The sequence below is a fragment of the Gobio gobio genome (genome assembly GCF_949357685.1).
Source record: "Gobio gobio genome assembly, chromosome: 21".
NCBI lineage: Eukaryota > Metazoa > Chordata > Actinopteri > Cypriniformes > Gobionidae > Gobio > Gobio gobio.
This window is the reverse complement of record NC_137117.1, coordinates 24,460,432-24,477,970: the sequence shown is the minus strand read 5'-3', so window position 1 is coordinate 24,477,970 and position 17,539 is coordinate 24,460,432. Positions and strand designations below refer to the sequence as shown.

Sequence of the window (17,539 nt, the reverse complement as noted above, 5' to 3'; positions counted from 1 at the left end):
ATACTGAGATTCTGGCGCCCCTAGTGGTCAAAAGGAGGATGTACGACTTGCTTGTCAGATGATGGCAACAATTTAATTTGATTGGAAATTTATGAGATGCTCTATTTAGTATATATTTTTTTAAAGAATTTGAATGCTTGTTTTGTGGTGTTTTATAATTCAAAAGTGGATGTTTTAATGCTATTTACATGTTTGAATTCTGTACAGCGCTATATATATATATATATTTAAATATATATATTTAAATATATATATATATATATATATAGCGCTGTACAGAATATATATATATATATATATATATAGCTCAAAAAGGCTCAATGAGACAAAACAATTACATAATGTTGCACAGAAAAACAAATTTATTGTCGGCAATACAAAAGTCAAAAATATGTCAACATAGAACTTATCAGGGCAAATCTTTGAACCAAAAGGCAATAATCTGCCCTTCGAACACTGTGTTTATTAAAAAAAAACATGGCCATTTTGAATATTTGTACTACAGTAAAAACAACTTGTAATATAAACATGATCATGTTTAAATAATATAAGGTGAAGTACAGAGGTGGAGCATCTGGTCTGCATCAACAGATCAAAGATGGACATTTTCAAGTTCAAAGATGTATCAAACAAAGATGGACATTTTTCAAGTTCAACCAAATATACACATAAATGACAGCACAAGTAATTGTCTGCATAAATACAGCAGAGAGAAGGACACTAACCGAACAAGATAAATCTCTTTGGTTCATTCTGTTGTGTTAATTCTGCTCCTCGCGTATAATAAAACCCCCATCAAGTACACTTGAAGCAGATAGAGATAAGGCCACTTTAAGATGAATACAGGAAGGTATGTAGTTGTAATTCACATGAAACAGTGTTAAATACAGGTATTTTAATGCCATGTTAACGCACCTCAACGACAGTAGAAACTGCAGTTTAAGCAAGGCCTTGTGTAAAGTAATAAGACTTATGAGAAACAAACATGCATGGGTGCTTGGTGTCACATTTGCATTTATGGAAAAACTATGCATAGCATGTTGGATAAAACAATGTGTATTCCATATGTGCCATTTCTCAATTTCTGTGGCATTTCGCTGGAGTCTGGAATACATTAGCAACACTAGTTTTCCTTTAAAGTGATTGCGAATGCTGAAGATTAAAAAAGTGTGAGGTTGAGTTCAGGGAGAACTTGCATAGAGAGACTGGCCTGAAAGTTTATTGTGCTTTATGTGCTGAGCTGTATAACAAAATACAGTGACTTCAGCTTCACTGTTGCGGATTACTGATGACTCGATTAGACCCTGCAAACTGCTTAATCTCCCAAAGGATGTCATTATAAACGTAAAAAAAACCAACAACAAAATAACAAAAAAAATATAGAAAAGTAAAAAAGGAATATAAAATCTGTAAATTGTTATTGCAAAAGGCAAGCTCAATGACTGAGACTAAGCTGGCCTCTGACCACAATATTTATAATCACAAACTGTTTAAAGTCCCTCAAACCGTGTAGCATAACCGCACATACTTTGTGCCGAGCAGAATTATGAGCTTTCGTGTTTGTTTTCAGGTCAGAAGGCGGAGTCTACTGTCATATGAGCCGCTTGTGTGTGATTGGCAGTCAGTGCTACACAACATGGAGCTTTGCCCTGGTCTGGCAGTGTAGGGATTATGGACCCCTGAGTTGTTCGAGTCTGCTGTAGACATCATCAGCCTGACTTAACTCTTCAAATACTGGGATGAGGTGAAGCAGCTCCGTGTCCTCTGAATCATCAAACCAGGAGAGTACAGGAACCTGTTAAAGGCACACACAGGTTATTATATGCCTATAGCTTACTGGGTTTAAGTAATATAATCATTTTGGGATTATTTAAATATTAGTCAGTGCATTTAGTAAATTAAATGAACATATTTCAGTCGGTGGAACAAAAATATTTTGTAATATACAGTGGGGTCCAAAAGTCTAAGACGGCATGGAAAATTTTGATAAAAGGCAATATAATTTGTTTACATGTTTGATAATGTATAAAATACATATATTTTGTAATTAAAGATAATTTTTTTTTAATAGAATACTTATTTGTTTCTATATAATAGATTGCCTATATACACTATTGTTCAAATGTTTGGGATCAGTAATTTTTTATTTTGTTTTTGAAAAATGTATGTTTACCAATGCAGCATTTATTTGATCAAAGATACTGTCAAAAACAGTAATACTGAACTACTATTACAATCTCAAATTCATATCTGCTGAGTTATACATTTAAATCAAACTGATTTCTATTTTAATATATTTAAACTTTTTTTGTTTAATTGTTTTCCTTTAGAAATACTTCGTAACTGTCTTTACTGTTATTTTTGAACAATTTAATGCATTCTTGCTAAATAAAAGTATAACCTTCTTTATATAAATATGTATAAATGTATATAGTATTTCATCCATCCATCCACATACAGTTTTGGTCAGAATTATTGGCACCAATGGTAAAAATGATCAAAGATGGCTGAAAAAATAAATCTGCATTGTTTATCCTTTTGATCGATCATTCAAAAAATTCTCAAAAACCTAACCTTTCATTGAATTAAAAGAATAGAAAGTCGGGGGAAAAATCACATTATGAAATGCATGTTTTTCTCCAAAACACGTTGGCCACAATTATTGGCACCCCTAGAATGTTTTATGAGTAAAATATCTCTGAAGTATATTCCTATTAATATTTAATTTTTTTGGCACACCAGGGTGACTAAGAACATGAAATTGTCTAGCAATGACTTCTTGTTTCACAGGAGTATAAATATGAGGAAACACAAAGGCCAAATTCCCTTAATCATTCATCACAATAAAACCTAAAACCACAGAATATAGTTCTGATGTGAAGCAAAAGATTGTTAAGCTTCACAAAATAGAAAGTGTAAGAAAATAGCTAAAGCATTGAAAATTCCCATTTCCACCATTAGGGCAATAATTTAGAAGTTCCAATCAACTAAAGATGTTACGGATCTGCCTGGAAGAGGACGCGTGTCGATATCGTCCTAATGCACGGTGAGGAGGAACGTTTGAGTGGACAAAGACTCTCCAAGGATCACAGATGGAGAATCGCAGAGATTAGTTGAGTTTTAGGGTCAGAAAGCCTAAACAAAATCAAATAAAAATCAAAAAACCCCTACATCACCACATGTTGTTTGGGAGAGATTCAAGAAAAATCCTTTTTGCTCCTCCAGAAATAAACTCCAGCATATTCAGTTGTCAGACACGACTGGAAATTTAAAAGGGACCTGGTTCTGTGGTCAGATGAAATTATTAAAAGAGCTTTTTTGCAGCAAACCCCCCAGACAGGGATAAAACGTACCGCATGTCCACAGTTAAATATACTGCTGATTCTTTAATTTTGTGGGCCTATTATTTTGCTGGAGGTCCTGGACATCTTATTCAGATACATGGCATGATGGATTCTAGCAAATACCAACAGATAAAAATCAAAACCTGACCGCCTCTGCTAGAAATCTTATAATGGGCCGTGGTTGGATCTTCCATCAGGACAACGGTCCAAAACAAACATCAAAATCAACACACAAATATGCACAAAATGAAGCTTTTGCCATCCCAGTTCCCTGACCTGAACCCTATAGAAAATGAGGGGCTGAACTGAAGAGAAGAAGCACCAACATGGATCTGGGAATCTGAAGGATCTGGAGAGATTCTGTATGAAGGAATGGTCTCTGATCTCTTGTCATGTGTTCTCCAAACTCATCAGGCATTACAGGAGAAGACTCAGAGCTGTTATCTTGGCAAAAGGAGGTTGCAAAATGTATTTCATAAAAGGGTGCCAATAATTCTGGCCAATGTGTTTTGGAGAAAAGTATTTATTTCATAATGTGATTTACCCCTCACTTTCAATTCTTTTACTTCAATGAAAGGTTAGGTTTTTGATATTTTTTTGAATTATAAATCAAAAGGATAAACAATGCAGATTTATTTTTTACAGCCATCGTTGATCATATTTACCAGGGGTGCCAATAACTCTGACCAAAACTGTATACGTATAGATAGAAGAAACACTATCATATACATACATATATCTGAGACTTTGGACTCCACTGTATGTGTCAAATACAGTGAAATAAATAGGGAGAATCTGCAGGGCAGGGTTTAACAAAAAGCTAAAAGCAGCAGGACAGTGAAACCCACAGCATTCTCAGGGTGGAAGATGTAGGAGGCAGGGGAGTTGTCCAGGATCAGGGTTTTGTGGAGCTCCCGGCCGAGGCGACTCAGGTCTTTAACATAGCAGCCTTGATAGAACACACAAGATTCACGGAACAGCCGCGTCCGGAACACGCCACACTGATCCAGCAGGTCGGTCACGGGGTCTGCATACTACCAGAGCCATGAATGTGGAGAAGGAGGGATGGGTTAAGGAAATGTGATACTGGAGGAGAAAATAAATCTGACACTACAAGGGCATAACTCTATAACACTAACTAACCAGCATCTAGTAAGGCATTTCTACCATTTTCCTAAAGAAACATGAAATGTCATACACGTTTTGATACCTTAGCAAGGCTGGCAGTGAACAGAACACATTCAAACAGTTCTCCCATCCTCTGGAGAAACTCATCCACGTATGGCCTCTTCAACACATACACCTAAAACACAGATGAGTTTGTTGTATATGAGACTAATGTATTTTAATGCATCATTTAAATTAACCCCCAGTTTCACAGACAAGGTGTGCATGTTTGAGTTGTTTTAACTGAAAGCAACTTCAAATATGTCAATGCAATTGTTTTGTCTCAAGATGCACACCAGTAATGTTTTTTTCTAAGGCACATTTTAAAAATCTATACTTATATGTCCTAATTGCGGCAGTGGCTCAGTGGTTCATGTAGGTTGTCTACAAACTGGAAGGTTGGTGGTTCGATCCCGGTTCCACCTGACCAAGTGTCGAGGTGTCCATGAGCAAGACACCTAACCCCAGCTGCTCCCGATGAGCTGGATGGCGCCTTGCATGGCTTGACACCGCCGTCGGTGTGTGAATGGGTGAATGTGAGGCAATGTGTAAAGCACTTTGGAAGCCCATTGGTCTGTTAAAAAAGTGCTATATAAATGCAGTCCATTTACCATTTAAACGAACTAAGGCCTAATCCTGGCTTAATCTAAGCCCTGTCTGTGAAACCAGAGTCTTAAAATACTTAAAAAATTCTGTAAATCACAAAATGTTGTGTTGTGCACTAAGGCTCTTCTAGTGCTGTTGCTCGTAACCTCCTCCTGAAACAAGTAACCAAGAATAGGCTGTACTAGTGGGAACTAACCTATCCTGGATTACTTGAACCAGGCAGAGGCCAAATGCAGATTTTCTGTGAAAAGTGGGCAAGAACAACAAAGGTTTAGGGAATATTTTAATACGAGTTCAATCTACACATTTTAAAAACAGAAGTATTCTGGTTGCTTTTTATCACTATTTTGGGAGTAAAACAAAAACAAAATCAAATGGGCAAATATTGTCTCCTGTGGTTGTACACAACATGACGTCACAATCCTCCTCCACTGCTGAAGTGTTGTTCTTACATCAGTCCAGCAGATGGTGCTCATCATTCACTTTTGAATACAGAACAACATCTCCACTGTTTCCTCGAGCAGATGCCCTGCACGCTTCAAGTCAATGCGCACTGGCAGGGGATTACTGGTGTTTCTCACATACACAAACATTTATCAGATCTCACCTGGTGTGTGGTCCCCTCAATCTCCACAGGCACAATGAAATCTGCATTGCTTATTGGCTACAAAAACAATGTGGATATGGAAACAGTTATTAACCCTGTTGTTTACATGCAAATGGTATAGTTATCGAACAGATTGCATTTCATGTATGAATCTATTCTGAAATGTTCAGTTACATAGTATTTCCTTAAAATGCTACATTTACAATATCAATCAGTGTTACTGGGTGTACCTTAAAAGAGCTATGCACCAGTGTTTCGTCCAGATCTATGACCACACAGATCTTCCCTTGGTCCTGAGAGATCACTGCTGGCAGCAGACACTCTCCTGGTATCTGTGAGGCCAGAACACAGAGGGTCAACAACACCAAGAAAAATGTATATTTGATTCACACACGCACACACGAAAAGTACAGTACATTTAATTTTACACATCCAGATTATAATTAGTTTTTATATTTCATATTTTGTATTAATCTACCCAAATATATGTGGTGCAATATTATTTTTATTGAATATGAATTGGTATTAATTGAATAATTTACATATAAAAATAATAGGTTCTTACTTTGGCAATGGTCCCATTGTCCTCGGGTGCTAGCAAGGCATCATGGGTAGGTGACGTTGGCAGTTGGGCATCTTGAGCTCGAAAGCAACAGATGAGCTTTTTGAAGATATTCCGACTTCCAGGTTTCTGAGGCGAGTTTTTATTCACCTGATCTGTTTGAAAACAATAAAACCATTTTTTAAATGCATAATTTGCATATATTAGCTGGTATTTAGAAACATAGCATAAAAAGGCTCTTGTTGCGTGGTTTATAAACAACCCCACTTGAATTCCATTAAGTGCTGTCAAACCACACCCAGAGTGCATTAGTAAATATTAATATTTTCAATTAACCACTTTAGTCTTCAATAGATGACAAACAAAACTTAAATTCACATTCACCCATCAGCTAGATACATTTGCATCGAATACGCCACTGAGGCTTGATGGATCTTTTAAATAATTCAGAGCACTGGCATGAATTGTATGTTTTCGTCAGTAAATGCGGCGCCTATCAACATCAAAATGACCAAATGCTCAGCCGCCCCTCTCCAGAGATGGCACACGTTGCACAGAAACAGAAAATCTGTTTTAAATGAGACTGCTGGCCACGGCTGGTATATGTTATATAATTTCAGAGGGCGGGAAAGCCCACACATTTCAGCTGTACCTTCAGAGCAAACCATACACACACACCACTCCTGCCATTTCATCACAGCAGAGTCTGGCTATAACAAGCCCTCGAAGTGCAAACGCCACAGACGTAACTCCTATCCACAGAAATAAGAGCTACGTTTTGTAACACAACGTCGGTAGCGGGCTTTGTTGTGCATTACAAAGGGGCTCCTTGCATATTTAGTGGGCTTCTGCATAGTTTTGCTGGCAAATACTTGCATGTAAGAGGAACATGATTTTGTTCAGACATGCCTGGTGAGATTCCCAAGAAGCAAAAACGAAAAAATGGGCATAAAAGCTCTTGTAACATGAAAGTACGCCATGCAGTGATTAGAATCTGTTTTTCTTTTCTTTTTTTTATTCCTATGGTGATGTAACTTCAGTCCTAGTAATCTTTTTTTTTTTTTTTCTCAGCAGAAGGAATTGACCATAATGTGAGCAGGGGCTGATCCCAGGCACCTCTTCCTATGGGACTTATGTAGCCATAGGAATCATCTTATGTAACATACGAGCAGCATGTACAGCAGAGGGAGGATGAGAGAAAATGGCCTCCTTCGTCATCATTTACTCTGTGCTGTATTTGCCCATCTGTACACTCTCTGATAACGCCCTGCTTAACAAAAGGACTCAGGAAATGGAGTACAAGGAAAATGTATCCATGAATTCAAATGCACTTTCTTGAAAACATTTGTCACATGCAGATCGAGCCATATTGTAAAGCTTTGTGAGTGGAGTGGAAGGAGTGTTTTGTTAAGGACTGTCAAAGGTTCTGCTAGAAGCTTTTAAAGGGTCAGTGTTTCTAGCTATTGCATTTCTGCTCAGATCTAAACAAACGAGAGTGCGGTTTTTTTTATTGACTTCCCAAAAGGCAGACAAACAAAAGAAAACTGCTAAAAATCTAGAAGTTGCTAATTTCATCCTCTGTGATTTGTCATCTATTTTTCCTAGATAATAAAGTTCTCCAAGGCGAATTAAATGGCAAGCATAGATTTGAGTTTCAGTGGATTGTGTGTAACTGGAGTCCAAGGAATCTGTTAAGAAAACAATAACATGTTCTTGATATTTATAATTAGACCATCTAACTTAGAATTATTTTGCTGTGTTGTGTTGCATGTATCTAACACTGGCATAACAGCAGCAGTTTTTTCTTAGACAAAATGTCTTAGATTTGGTCTACAATGAACCGATTTTAGACATAACGAATTACCAATACATATGGAAGCGATTTTTCAGGCATTCACATTGCTGCCTGAGCACTGGCCTAAACTGAACACATTTCTAATGCACTTAAGTATATCAAAATAGTGTTCCTAATTTTAAAAAGGAAGAAGAACGCTCGAAATAAGAATTCACTGAGCTCTTAGAGCACATACAGTGCGTATATAGTGACTTAATAGTGACAGACCGCAAATACGATCAGGTTAATAAAATATGTGGTCATTTTGAGATTATGCCTTTGGATGGTGCAAATTTTCGGTTCAATTATATTACGCCTATATTGGCATTACATCACCTGTCAGTCACCCTGATATCAGCCTCAGTATTGGTTGTTGAAAAACATCCATATTGGCTGACCATTGTATTTCAACTAAGTATTGTTTATCATTGCATTTTTTTTTTTACTTCGTTATGATGTACATCAACTAAACCATAGCTGGATACTCAGCTAATGACAAGTTAAGACATAGTCTACTACATTATACATTTCTAAACCGGAGTCCTTGCTTGATTTGAATACTGTTAATGCAATATATTCAACAAAGTCATTTAATCAAATTCCACAAGGTACTATAACAAATATATATATATATATATATATATATATATATATATATATATATATATATATATATATATATATATATATATATATATATATATATATATATATATATATATATATATATATATATATATATATATATATATACACACACAAAACTTTACATAAACATCAAAAACATTCTTTGCATTTGGCATCTGTTTGACGGGTCAATGATGACACTCATGTTTTTGTACAGATCTATTGTTATTCAAAAATACTTTTTAAGAAATGCAATTAATACAGAAAAGGCTTGAATACATGGCTTTTATGACATTTTCATGTTTTCTGAATCAAAATGAATTTTGATATTTTACCGTGGGGGATTAAGGTAAAAATGTCTAGGTAGTGTAACTGGAGATTGTAAAACAGAAAACAGTTTCTTTAAAAAAAAAAAAATCTTAAAATTAAGCATACATATGTATTATTATTTCTCATAAAATTATTATAATTAATATTAGAAAAACGTCTAACAGACAAATTAAAGTCAGTGTGGCATAACAACGAGCAGGAAGCCATTTTGTTGTCATGTCATAAAACAGAGGACCCCTTTAGAGCCTGATGGCTGTGAATTGCAGCCATTTGGTTTGTTAAAAACAAACTTTAGACGATTTTTAAGCACCTTTTTGATATTCATGACTCAAAAACGTATTCTATTTTTTACCTTGCAAAAAAATCTTTGAAAATGTTTTTTTTTAAGACGAGTACACTTATGTGTATGCAAAAGGTGAAAAGAAAACATGCAGTGCTTTTTACTTGGTTAAACCACTTGACATTGAATCAAAATATTTGCACAAAATGTTATAAAATTATTATAATTTTTTTTTTATAAAGAAATGAAACTACCATGAATACAAAGATTATGTCTTAGAAACTAACTGGCACATAGGTTTTAAATTATATTTGTAAATTTGTTTAACCGTTTTATATTAATTTGGCTTACATTTGCACTATATGTCCACATCCTGAGCACCATAATTCCTGAGAACCTTTGCTATTATGGCCACACACACACACACACACAAAAAAAACAAGGAAAAAAAGGTCACACTGGACACTTGATGCCAGCGAGTACAAACTGAGTTCAATGGGTCTTCAAGGATTTTGTGCAGACTTGGCTTGGCTATTTTCCCAACATTATGGCTGCTCGCAATTCACTACTACAAGGATCGTAAACATCTGTAATAACAGCCAAATTGACACCAGTTAAGTATGGTCATACTAGAACGAGTTATGTTTATATCGTATTTGCGTCAGATCTAAAATAAGCGCACAGCTCTGCGCATTTTGACAAGACACAAGATAAACACTGGTCAAAACACCGAGAGGAGATAGACTGGCCCACAGGGTAGTAAGTAAGGGGTTACAAAATGGTTACTTTCCGCTTAATGGTTGTTTTCCGCACAACCCTGTGGCCTTTACTCGTTAAAGATCTAGATAAGGCCTTCATTAACCGTTAAGGTTTAAACGTGTGTAATGGTAGCGTCGCGCGGCAGATGGAGGGCGTGTGCTGAGGGGTGTGTTGTGCATTCCAGCGCGGCACCTTGCGCTCTCCATTAGGCCGATGTTTTTCACATTTCAACTCGATATTTTGTACAGTTTTACTTCAGTACGAGTGTGAGATGCGCGTGTGTAGGTAAGTCGATCAAACAGAAAATGTTTTTGAAACATATTCTGCACAACGTTAGAACAACATGTCACTCAAATTATCCATTAACCAAGCGATGAAACGACGTCCACAGAAGAGGAAACAACACGAAACGCGAATTAACATTGGTTACACGTTTTAAAAACGGCCAAACACCAGAATTGCATCTATTGTGTAACGAAACCATCAGTAAATTAATATTTAAATAAGCAAATAATAAATAAATAGAAAACAATGGTTTATTAAAATACATTAACGTATCCAAATAAAATAATGATAAAAAAATATACAGAGAGAAAAACATGTCAGATTTCTGCAGGTCGTCTAAAATCCTTTTAAAAACTGATCATATTACGTAAACATTCAGCAAAGCCTGACTGCAACAGCAAAGCATGTAAATAATAAAAATTAAGTTACGCTGAGATTTATCTTCAGTATACTAACAAAGCGCTTATATGTCCTAAAATGTGATATTGAGCTTATTTACATTTGGCTGTTCGGAGCGGAATTCGTTAAGTTTCAACGGTCGGAACTTAACGAATTCCGCTCGCGACTGTGACATGTCAATCAGCTTAATATGACAAATAACTGTCACAGCGCGAGCATCGAACATGTTCGAATCGCACACCGAACAGTGGCGCGATAATAGCGATAGTTAGAGTTGACAGCAGCGCTGAAACATCTCCATATAACGTTAGCATGTGACAGTGCGTCGCCTACCTGTTTTCGAAGACAACCGAGAATCCTCTCTCTGCACTTGAGTGATGATAGAACTTTCCATCTAACAAACGCACAGCCAACCAACGTCCAACCAACCTTTTCCAGCGACGAACAGTCGGCCCGCATTTAGTGGCATTAAAAGCTATCGAGGCTTGAAATGAATTATTTCCGTCCGCACCAAAATATCTCAAACCTAAGGCGACAAATTATGTTGATATTTATTTATTCCCGCCTTCTATTCTCTTCCACATGGGAGGGGCATGGCACTTTGTTTTTGTTTTATCTTATCTGCTATTTTCTAGGCTTCGCGTCTCGGTTTACTTTATCGCTCGTATATTTATCCATAGCCCCCTCTAGTCTAGGTAAAGCCCTCACTTTTTCTCCAACAACATGGAGAATCCAGGCGAAAGAAGAAAAACAACCGAGGACATGGGGCAAGGACGGTTTCAAGTTCCCCTTACTACAGATAAACAACCCCGTAACTGGGGTAGATCCAAAACAGAATTTTAAAAAAAGACACGACCAATTCGCTCCGGTGTATAATTTAAGAAGACAAGAAGCGAAAATAGCCATTAACTGATGATTTTTATGTTTTTCCGTGTATTGTTTTCCTTTGGACGGACTCGGAGGGGCGCCTTGAAACAGCTGGTCGCCTCGGATTGGATCACCAGGAAGTGGGAGTAGCTGAAGCATTCTTCTGTTCTGCACACTCCACACCGAAAACATTCCAGTGCTGGTTTTGTCGCAAATCATCAGTATTCAGAAGCTGTAGTCCTATTAAATCTAAATTACAGTGCTGGAATGCTAATTTAATAATGAGGAAATTGCAAAGGAAATATGTGATGCGACTGAATTAGTAATATCTGGAAAAAATGGTCATGTTTTCAAAACGCATCACACCTAATCCACCTAATCATTTTCCTGATCCTCCGCCTCTTCATCACTGCAATTGTGATGATGATGATGATGATAATGATGATGATGATGATTAATTATAGCTATAAATGGATCAAATCATAATATTTGCTACTATTATTAGTTCACAACTTGAGCAACCTGGGGATTCTGCTAAAATTGATTATTAAATAATTTAATAAAAATAATAAGCATTAGTCTAACAAGTGTAATTTTAGTGTATTAATAAATAAGCTAGAGCACAATCAAATCATTAATTAAATCAAAGTTGTTTTGAATAATACAAATAAATTGAGTGCTGAATGCTGTTTTTAATTACTCAAATGAATGCAAGTGTCGTTTTGATTCCAGCATGAGGTTATGAAGTATGACGATACTAAAATCTTTTCATTAATCAGATCATTAAACATTTAGATTAGATAACAACTTGATGCTTTGACAACAGTATGTCATGATTTGAAACGTAGTTGGCCAGGGCATCATTGTAAAGCTGCCATTGACTGCTGTGTGAAAAAAAGATACATTTCTAAACTATGAAAGTTTAATTAATTTTGACCCACCCTAATTGCCCTGTATGATGCCTAGCACAACCCATTTAGGTGCTAATTTAATGATGCAACTAATTATGTCCAAAAAAACAACAACAACAACAACCAAACGTGCAGCTGCATTTACTGCAATAAATAATTTCCATGAACGTTACACAATTGTTTATTAGTCGAGGCGCCATTATTGCAGTGCATGTTTTCAAACTATTCCCTTTCAATCAAGGAAACAGAGGTAGAGAATGGTAAGTGATAAAAGAGCCACAGACTTTTTACCAGCCTGAGTGCTGCCCAGAACTCCTATGTTGGAAATCTATTCTATTCCCAAACGGGACCAATTCTATACCACAAAACCAAGACATAAACAAGAACTGTTTGCAGAAATGTGGAAGTTGTGCAGATGTCAGATATGTGACTAAAATAAGAGTAAGCCGGAGAGTTCCAAAACATGTTCTGCTTTTGAAAGGGTGTTTTTTGCAACTCTGCAATGGCAGGCATGGGATCACCAAAGAGCCCTTGGGTTTACATTGCATCACAATATCAAACTAATACTTTTACAGAAGGAAATAAAGAAGACACTAAAATTTGCTTTTATGGTAAAAGAAGCTTTTTCAATTCGGCATCATTAATAGCACCATAATTAGCTTTTATGTATTACAGAAACTTTAACGCACTTCCTTGCTGTAAACAGTGCCCCTTGTCTGTCCTGTCGACTAAGCATTCCACAGAGGTCAAAGCTGAGAGATAGAAATACAGTTAATGAAGCTCTATCTTGATTTAACAAGAGTCGAGATGCTGGCACTCTTTGAAATGACTTAATATTTAAATAAAGTCAGCAAATAAGCTGGTTGAAAAAATTATTAGTCACTCATATGGTGGAAGTAATCATAGAAAGCTTTGACGGAGGCCTTTCACAGGCAAATTCTAATGATTCAAGTAATTATTGTTCTTTTGTGTAATTTGTTTTCGTAGGAGAAAGGCATAAACATGATATTTCCATTACTCGCTCCATTTCTCATAATTTACATTTACAACAATATACGGAAAGAGCGAAACTTTGTGGATCTGTAGAGTAACATCATGGAGTTGTACCTGCCTGCAAAAAGTTCATTAAACCCAAATGGTAATCCTAGAACTTGCCCCAAACCAAAAAGGGCAACCTAATTGTTGTGTTTTTATAAGGTTACAATTCTGGTTTGGTGCCTTGAACAAGGACGGGGCGAAATTAGAACCTGTTCCCTGAGACTCGAGCATCTCTGGTGTACATATCAAGACAAGCAAACACGAAAACTGACAAGCTGTTTAACATACTGATCAGATACATTCAGTTTATTATACAAAATACACTGTTCAAAAGTTTTTTTAGATGTTTTTGAAAGTCTCTTGAGCTGTCCAAAGTTTCATTTATTTGATTCAGAATAAACCTCTAACATTCAAAAAATACCCCATACACACACACATATAAATATAATGTACATAATACATTATGATATAATACAAATATACAACCCCAAATCAGAAAAAGTTGGGACAGTATGGAAAATGCAAAAAAAAAAAAAGAAGTGATTTCTAAATTTACTTTGACTTGTATTTCATTGCAGACAATATGAACAAAAAATATTTCATGTTTTGTCTGGTCAACTTCATGTCATTTGTAAATATGCATCCTTTCCTGTCATTCAGACCTGCAACACATTTCAAAAAAAGTTGGGACAGGAGCAATTTAGGGCTAGTAATGAGGTAAAATGGTTAAATAATGATGTGATTTGAAACAGGTGATGTCAACAGGTGAATGTAATTATGATTTGGTACAAAAGCAGCATCCAAGAAAGGTCTAATCCTTTAGGAGCAAAGATGGGCCAAGGATCGCCAGTTTGCCAACAAATACGTGAGAAAATTATTGAAATGTTTAAAAACAATGTTCCTCAAAGAAAGATAGGAAGAGATTTGGATATTTCACATTCAACAGTGCATAACATAATTAAAAGATTCAAGGAATCTGTAGGAATTTCAGTGCGTAAAGGACAAGGGCGCAAGCCTAAGCTGAACAACTGTGATCTCCGATCCCTCAGGCGGCACTGCATCAAGAATCGTCATTCATCTATAAGCGATATCACCACATGGGCTCAGGACTACTTTGGCAAACCTTTGTCAAGTACCACAATACGTAGTTACATCCACAAATGCCAGTTAAAACTGTACTGTGCCAAAAGGAAGCCCTATGTTAACAGTGTCCAGAAGCGCCGTCGACTTCTCTGGGCTCTGAGGCATCTGGGATGGACCATCACACAGTGGAAACGTGTACTGTGGTCAGATGAATCAGTATTTCAGGTATTTTTTGGGGGGAATGGACGCCGTGTGCTCCGGACCAAAGAAGAAAAGGATCATCCAGACTGTTACCAGCAACAAGTCCAAAAGCCAGGGTCTGTCATGGTATGGGGTTGTGTCAGTGCCCTTGGCAAAGGTAACTTGCACTTCTGTGAAGGCACCATTAATGCTGAAAAGTACATAGAGATTTTGGAGCATAATATGCTGCCTTCAAGAAGACATCTTTTCCAGGGACGTCCATGCATATTTCAACAAGACAATGCAAAACCACATTCTGCACACATTACAAAGTCCTGGCTGCGGAGGAAGAGGGTACGGGTACTTGACTGGCCTGCCTGCAGTCCCGACCTGTCTCCAATAGAGAATGTGTGGCGCATTTTGAAGCGCAAAATGCGACAACGAAGACCCCGTACTGTGCCCACCTTAAGACTTGTTTGCAGGAAGAATGGGACAAAATTACACCTGGAACACTTCATCACTTGGTGTCTTCAGTCCCTAAACGTCTTTTAAGTGTTGTGAAAAGGAATGGCAACATTACAAAGTGGTAAATGCTTTACTGTCCCAACTTTTTTTAAAATGTGTTGCAGGTCTGAATGACAGGAAAGGATGCATATTTACAAATGACATGAAGTTGACCAGACAAAACATGAAATATTTTTTGTTCATATTGTCTGCAATGAAATATAAGTCAAAGTAAATTTAGAAATCACTTCTTTTTTTATTTTTTTTTTGCGTTTTCCATACTGTCCCAACTTTTTCTGATTTGGGGTTGTAATTAAATAATATGGAAGCAATGTTATATTTATTTATTTTAATAGTATTACATTAACCGTAATGTTAATACCACTTGTCTTGCAGTAAAAATAGTAATTGTAAATAAAAGATGTGTGGAAAACAGTCAGTCGTATCACAACATAGCGTGTCCATGTGTTAAAAATGGCGAAGTATCATCAGGATTCATTCAGTCTTCAGGCTCTTTGTACATATCAATAATCAGTGAACAGGATATAAGCTACTTAATCCTGCCTAGAGCCCCCCACCCTCAGTGACTTACAGTCCGTGCACTCACTGACCTGAACGCATATGCTCAACGAGAGCTGTGCCCAGATTGACCAAATCTGAGGTTTCTGTAAGGCTCAGACTCAAGTCTGAAGCCATGTGACTTGCAGGAAGGGGAAGGGGACCCCCTCCCACAATCACTCTCTCCCCCACTCCCCAAACCTGCCCCTGAGTGGCCCCTGCCAGGCTCTGTTTCCAGGAAAGGGGCCTAGTGGACAGGCGCAGGGGCCTGCGTCAGGGAGAGCCTGGCTCATTGAGAAAAACAAAAACAGAGAGGGGAGGTGGGAAGACTCTCCCTCCTTACATAACAGTCTCTAGCAGTGAAAAAAGCCTCTCTCTACCACCACCGTACTTGAAACCCGTCTGTCTGCTCTTTACACAATGCCACACCCTATAGTAGAGCTCTGCTAAAACTTCATTATTTGGGACTGTTTTATTTACTGGACAAAAAAACAAAAGTCTCCTTTTAATAATTTAAAGATTGCCAGCTGGATTCTCTTTAGATGCATTGAGCGTGGAAATGACATGCATGTGTAATGTTGGCTAAAATCGTTGCTGCTGTGCATGGATTTTAAGATGATAATAAATAATAGCTGGAGATAAATCGAATTTTGCGATAGATAAGTGTGAAGAACGTAATAATATTTTTTTAGGGTCGTAGAGTTCGGAGGCACATATGATGCTCATACCAACAGTCATGAATTTTGACACTTTTCTGCCTCCCTGTGGTTACACTAGAAACTTCAGGAAGTGAAAAATAAAAGACTGCTTGTTGCGAAGATTCTTTTCAACATTTATATATAGTCAATTAAACCATTTTAGTCAAAGTGCTTTTATTCAAATCATCTTGCAAATGAGGAACATAGCAAGCAATGATAAATTTGATCATTTATCAAGAGTCAGTGGTATTCAGTGTCAAAGTGTAAGTTAGAGAAGTGCAGAAGTGAAATTCAAAAAGTATAGAACATTCATAAGTATATTTAATTTATTAACTGACAATTAAACCTCTAAAACTCTAAAAATGTCGACCATGTCGGCTTGAACAGGATATGATCTGCTTTGCTTCTTCCCAAACAGGAACTGAACTAGACAAAAATGTCAGCAAGAATCGTACAACAAACTAAGAAAATAGTCATTGTCAAATTAATGAGTAAGTGAGAACATATGAGTGATATGAACTAATCTGTTTGGCAAAATTAGTCCAGAAAATTAGCAGTGACAACACTGTTAGGATTTTATTCAATTAAAACTAGTATCTACCAAAAACATATTTGAGTGAAAGTAAATGTTTTTTACATTTATTGTACTTACAAATTTAAAAGTAAAAATTAATTATAATTTACTGATGAAATCGTCTTTTTGTGGCCAATTAAAATTTCATAATGAAATGAATTTCACTGACTGTAAATCGAGAGGAATTCCCAGGAGTGTGATTTGACATTTGCAATTACATTCAAATCAAAATATGTATCAATATGTAATTGGAATGTCTAAATAATGTTAAGGTGTAAAACTTATTTTTTTTTTAGAAATTGAGTAAAGACACAAGAATAAAGATA

At 36.6% G+C, this 17,539-nt stretch overlaps 1 protein-coding gene across 1 annotated transcript; it reads right to left on the bottom strand.

Annotated features, from left to right (window-relative positions):
* Positions 1-334: 334 nt before the first annotated feature.
* On the bottom strand, positions 335-11,809 carry ctdsp2 (CTD (carboxy-terminal domain, RNA polymerase II, polypeptide A) small phosphatase 2). Its single transcript, XM_079802544.1, has 7 exons — positions 11,134-11,809; positions 6,290-6,441; positions 5,955-6,056; positions 5,725-5,781; positions 4,555-4,647; positions 4,193-4,378; positions 335-1,795 (listed from the first exon to the last, which is right to left on the bottom strand). The coding sequence occupies exons 1-7, from the start codon at positions 11,192-11,194 to the stop codon at positions 1,670-1,672; spliced, it is 777 nt and encodes a 258-aa protein (XP_079658670.1). The 5' UTR covers positions 11,195-11,809; the 3' UTR covers positions 335-1,669.
* Between the last annotated feature and the right edge of the window lie 5,730 nt (positions 11,810-17,539).

Bases quoted from the DNA above. Each gene is read 5' to 3' on its own strand.
- ctdsp2 (XM_079802544.1), bottom strand. From the start codon at position 11,194: ATGGAAAGTTCTATCATCACTCAAGTGCAGAGAGAGGATTCTCGGTTG. The intron at 6,442-11,133 runs GTAGGCGACGCA...GTTTTCAAACAG, and splicing joins TCGGTTGTCTTCGAAAACAG to ATCAGGTGAATAAAAACTCG. The intron at 6,057-6,289 runs GTAAGAACCTAT...CTGGCCTCACAG, and splicing joins ACAATGGGACCATTGCCAAA to ATACCAGGAGAGTGTCTGCT.